Here is a 5,924-nt window from a genome sequence, read left to right on the forward strand (position 1 = left end):
AAAGCAGGAGGCGCAAAATCATGCCTCGGGGAGGGAGAAAAGAGCCACAGCGCAGAATAAACAGAAGGGCAACCATGGCAACCATGCAAGGGAAATCTTCTTCGCTGCTTTTGTGGCAGACTACAGCGCCACTTACAGGCCTGACATATGAACTACAGCGTCTCCAGCGCTTTCGAGCAGCAATGGCCGGCCGTGGCCCAACCTCTCATTCCCTGATAGGTGGAGAATTGACCAATAGCCCTAGCGCCACTTTACTGACGTCAGTAAAGTGTTTAAATCTGGATCAGTCTGTATCAGATCCGTTGCAGCCCCTTTTTTAGAGATTTGGGTATGGAGGAAAATAGAGAGGGTTGTGTTTTCTGACACTTGGTGAGTTCCCTGGAACACCGGGGACACATATTCATGTATAAAAGACGTACAAAAGTGCATTTTGCATGATAGGTCCCCTTTAACTTAAGTGGTCCTTGGTATCAAAAAGTTTGAGAAACACTGTCCTAAAGCATGCACACACACACACACACACACACACACACACACACCCACACACACACACACACACACACACACACACACACACACACACACACACACACACACACACACACACACACACACACACACACACACACACACACACACACACTATAATACAACACCTACAACAACATATTTTGCTTTTCCTTTAAATGACTAAACTGTATTTAACATATTATTCTGATATACCATGAATATAAGAGAGACAAAGTTTGACTTTTTCACAATATTAATAATTAAGGGGACGATATGCTAAAAAGCATATATTTTACAATAAATTACAAAAAATGTTTGCAAAACATTTAGCAAAATAGCATGCTGTCTTATTATTGTTAATATGATATATTTGTACGTAATTATATAATTAAAATAAATAACATGTAATTAACATCATTATACAATAAAGTATTAACATGACCAATATTGTTTATACTATTAATATTTATATTCCTAATAATATTGTTAATATCATTAACCTGCAGGTACAGAAAGTTAGTGCAAATTGATCTAAGTGTCACTTATAACTATTATTTGAGCTTTTTCCCCCTAGAGCCTGGTTGTCTCTAGGCTACAACCATATAGACAGTAGGCTACAACGAGACACACCATGAACACAAATAGGCCTACAATCCTAAACTGAAAACTGAATGTATTTCTTTATTTCTTTATAACCTTGAATTGGGGCTAAATTATACCTCGAAATACTTACCTTTTGTAGTGTGGAATCCGGATATGAAGCCCAGAAGAAAAGTCCAAACCTAACTGTAACGGAGAAATAATACAAATCAAGTCTAATTGGTTGTTTCAGCATCATACGGACAATGACTCTGCGGTAATGACATAATGTGTTGTTCGCTTATAATTTAGCAAAAGCAGAAAGTAAGTGTGATTGAGGATGTCAACAAAACTTCAGACTATTACCACCGTATGTTTTCTTTTCTCCCACGACGACATTTCTGAAACTATTGCGGGAAACCTAAAATATGTCATCTGTATTTGTCTATGGTTCTTCTAACCGTCTAGTTTCCCGACAGCCCTTAAACGCAGCATTAGCAGCTCCCATAGCGCCCCGGCAGGATGCACGTGGAACGAACAGGGAGCAAAGTTAACTGAAGAAGCAGAGAGCATCCCGCGTGCATCATGTCTCACTTTGCCGCTCTGAGGACCCGAGAGCTGCGCGAGCTGCTGGAGGATGAAGACAGAATAAGACACATCATCAGGGGCAGCGATAAGGTGGGACATTCACGAAATGTAAAATAAAACTTTCCATTTAGTGTTTTTTGAACTATCTTTGGTCATTCCAGGTTCAGGGGCTGCAGAGTGCTGCAGAGAAGATGCTGCTTTCCAATCAGAAAACAGCCAAAGTCGCTCTTTCTCAAAAACCTAAATTTAGAGATGCTAAGTTGCTACTTGCAATAAAGTACAAAGAACTGGAACACCTTCAAAACATCACCCAGGCCAAACAAGAACAACTTGGTGAGACTCGGTATTTGTGTTGTTTTTAGTTTAGTTTTTTAAACTGTGTGCCTAATTTGTTTCATTTCCTACATTTGCAGCAGAACAATCCAGTTTGCATTGTGCTCAGTGGAGTCTCCTAAAAAAAGTAAACCATGCAGAGGAGGAGTGTGAGGTAAGCATTGACCTCAGTCTCTGGTATATTTTCTTTCCTAGTGTTCACATACCACAAATATTCAATTAACATGTCAATAATGTGTGTCAATACACATAAATAATACCATTATGGGTCTCTTCTGCAAATACACTTTACAAAAAGACAAGCATTTTGAGAAAATAAGAGTTCATAACTCCTACTCTGTACAAACACACTAAACGTTTGAACTGCTGCTATGTTTGTGTGACACCCTAGTTTTTTTCAGTCTTTAGAGGCCAATATTTATTTTGTAGAAGCAAAGGAGATGTCTTAGCTGGGGTAACATGATGCCCATTGTTTGTTTGGAAATAATGAGATACTTCTCTTAACAGATGCTGTGTCAGAGGTTTGAAGAGGGGAATACGTTGCTGGCAGATTTCCTGAATTCCTTTCTGGGCTCACGGAAAGCCCAACACATCAGGATGGTTCTGGTGAAGAAGCTGCAGGAAGTTATTGAATTGGAATCAACACAATGGCTCGGTGAGATGCACCCTGGCACTCCCAACACCTGCCTCTGCAGTCTCACCACAGCTGTTGTCTTACCAGCCTGCTGCCACCCTCCATTCCTGCTCCCCTTTGGCCTCCATGTGAACACGGCTCACCGTCTACAACATTTACCGCTTTGTCATGATTACAATGTGTCTCTACGTCCTCGAGTGCACGGACGAGGCCCCAGATGGCCCACAAGACCTGTCCGTCTTCCGCCTCTGAAGGTTCAGAAGAGGAGGCATCAACAGGCACCACAATGAAGTCTAATCCTGACTCAGATACAGGTTTTCACTTCATTCAAGATAGTGGGTAAAGTTGACTTTGCATCAAGCCTTGGATTTAAAACGACATTCCATATTTCCCCGAATAGGTTGTGTCTTCACTAAACGGTGGAGTAACTAAGTGAATTCAGTAAAGTGCTTTACTTAAGTACGATTTTAAAGGGGCTTTACTTGCGTTTTCCAAATTTCTTCTGCCTCACATTTATTTTGTGATTTAAAGATTATTAGTCAGATTAATAATACAAAACATGGTTATATTTATAATATATGAATGTACCCTTAAAGGTAATGATACATTATATTGATCTCTCAATACAATTGACAAGCTACCTGGTATACAAAGAGCTTATCCTTTACCAGCTTAATATTAATTTTATACATTTATTTATTCAAACTTTTGAATGCAATAATTGTATTTGTAAGGGAGTATTATACACTGTGTTACTTACTAAACTATACTCACTTTACCTAAGATCAATTCATCTATGGCTGTCTTTAAGTATTATATTTAGGTGATTGAACGTTTTTCATGTGAAGATATAAATAAACGCTGATGGACAGAGAAGTCTGGCCTGTTTGTTAAGGTAGACACACATCTTAAACTCACACTTAAGACTGTCATTACAACAGAAATCAAAAGGATGCAATTAGTTTACCGAGTAACTTTAAATTGTAAGTAGTTAGAAGTTGCAAAAATGTTTTATGCAAATTCTGTGATTACATTTGATCACATATTTATCATTTCTAGGTTGCTTTGAAGATCATGAATTATTCCATCCCCCCACAGAGACACTAAATGAAACGATATTTGAATACAATAAAAGCACACCTTAAATCTGTTGTATTACTGTAACACTGTGGCACCTTTATCTGTAGGAGCTAGTGAAGAGATCATAATCATCATCTTAAATCAACCAAACCGGTTCAGCAGGATGACAACCGCTTTTTTAACAGCTGATTGCACACAAAGAAAATGTGTTCAACATAACAAAGGTTAGAACATTGTGGTCCCTCGAGTTAGAAAAATGTTGCTCACTGAATTTGAACTGCTCACCTGACACTTGATATCTCTGATGTTATGTGTGCAGAGACTCCTGCCAAGGTCAGCAAAGGAGCATTAGCAACACTTTATTCATCCTAACATTAACCTGCAGTCTCTTCATGAAGGCCAAAGGTCATATTATAGAACTCGTCCCTTGTTGCATATCTTAGTATGTTTGATCCCTATCAACTTGCCTTAGTGCTGTGAGGGTTAGCCATGGGCCAGCTGAGCTTGCCATACCAATTCAACCATGGAGAAACCTTGCTGGCACTACAGCAGGTGATTAGCAAGGTGGAGCGTGTTCAGAGGCTTTTGTTACTCCACAGACTTTAGTTACATCTTTGTCAGCAGCCTCTTTTGTCCAGCAAGACTCAAATTGGGCAATTTTCTTGTCTGTCAGCTGATTGTTTTGTGCTATTGGGCTCTTTCACCTGCGTGTCTCTGCATCGCTTCATAGAAAACCTGGTTATTTCTGCACGGAAAAAACAAACAGTGTGAAGATTTAATATGATAATTATTCAAATGCAAAAGCTGCCCTCGTTGAAGCATACACAAAATGTATATTACATTGAATTAGTGTACACAAGTAACACATGGCACCATACATTTAAAGCATATACTGAATGTAAACACAGCTGATATAAAGAGCCTGAGTCTTGTCTGTAAAATGTCAGCTTTGACTCGTATCTCTAGGTTAGGAGGTGGGTTATCTGCATTGTCCCCCAGAATGGTCACTTGTATAGCAGATTATACAGAAGAGTATCCATAACAGCATCTGGTAGTAGAGCAGGTATGGAGTGATACTTAGCGGGGGTTGTCATGTAATAAATGTCTGTAGGTAAATGCACAATCAAATGTTTTTCCCATTCATACTGTATTTAACTTGAGGATTCTTTCACTGATTCAACATTATACCTTTCCAATATCATACTCTCTTATTATATAAACTATATATATGTATATAGATATTTGAGGTCTTTTTTTGAGTGGTCCTTTCCTTCCAAAACCTAGAAGTGACATTGGCAGAATACACCAAACAACTGTCTCATTTTTATTAGAGCTGAAACGATAAGTTGAATATCAACCAATCAAACAGTCAATTGAAATAAAATAAATTATCAAATGTTCCCCAGGTCCAGCTTCTCAATTCTGATGTTTTGCGTCCTTTTCTTGTCTTTCGTAAGAGTCAGACTAAATGTCTTTCTGTTTTGGAGTATAGGTCTGACAAAACAAGACAAATAATGAGATTGTGACAAATATCTTTTACAATATTTTGACATTTGAAAGTTTCAATATATGCATGAATGTAATATCTATTTTACAATTTGAAATCCGTTGTGACGTTTTTGACAAGTGTGTTGTGTGATGCAGCAGCGTAGATCCCAAATACATTTCCCTGCAGGAGAATAACGTGTTTCTTCTTTTAAAAGCTTAAAGGTGGGGTAGGTAAGTTTGAGAAACCGGCTCGAGATACACTTTTTGTTATATTCCATGGAATGCTCTTAACATCCCGATAGCAATGAATATCTGAAGTGCTTTTGCAAAAAATCCATAAAAAATGGTCCATTTATTTTAGCCGGCCCCGCTAAAATAACTGGATGGCCTACCTGCCTGTCAGCCTTCCATCTGTGCACAGACTTATCTCATGCCCTCATTGGTCATGTGCACGTTCGTGTGTGTTGGAGAGCGCAAACGAGAAGAGCTGCAGCGAGAGCAAAAGTCTGATCATTGAGAAAGAAGAAACAAGAACTGCAAACAAAAACCTATGTTAAAACAAAGAAAAAAGACTTATAGTTTACATGATTACACAAATGATTTGTTTGCAACTTTTAGTTTTATTTTTGAAATTTATTTTATTTTGCTTGACTCAGTTTTTTTTTCTTTTAAACTCATAGTTTTGCTTTATTCTGAGAAAGTGTTGCTTTAT

General features: G+C 38.3%; 1 protein-coding gene across 1 annotated transcript; it reads left to right on the plus strand.

The window, feature by feature from the left end:
* Nucleotides 1-1,638: 1,638 nt before the first annotated feature.
* On the plus strand, nt 1,639-3,458 carry LOC117540401 (vacuolar protein sorting-associated protein 37D-like). Its single transcript, XM_034207063.1, has 4 exons — nt 1,639-1,767; nt 1,839-2,010; nt 2,091-2,164; nt 2,518-3,458. The coding sequence occupies exons 1-4, from the start codon at nt 1,675-1,677 to the stop codon at nt 2,932-2,934; spliced, it is 756 nt and encodes a 251-aa protein (XP_034062954.1). The 5' UTR covers nt 1,639-1,674; the 3' UTR covers nt 2,935-3,458.
* The last annotated feature ends 2,466 nt before the right edge of the window (nt 3,459-5,924 follow it).

Source organism: Gymnodraco acuticeps, unplaced genomic scaffold (assembly GCF_902827175.1).
Source record: "Gymnodraco acuticeps unplaced genomic scaffold, fGymAcu1.1, whole genome shotgun sequence".
Taxonomy (NCBI): domain Eukaryota; kingdom Metazoa; phylum Chordata; class Actinopteri; order Perciformes; family Bathydraconidae; genus Gymnodraco; species Gymnodraco acuticeps.

Coding starts and splice junctions, on each gene's coding strand:
- LOC117540401 (XM_034207063.1), top strand. CDS start 1,675: ATGTCTCACTTTGCCGCTCTGAGGACCCGAGAGCTGCGCGAGCTGCTG. Junction 2,011..2,090: donor GGCCAAACAAGAACAACTTG/GTGAGACTCGGT, acceptor CTACATTTGCAG/CAGAACAATCCAGTTTGCAT. Junction 2,165..2,517: donor ATGCAGAGGAGGAGTGTGAG/GTAAGCATTGAC, acceptor TTCTCTTAACAG/ATGCTGTGTCAGAGGTTTGA.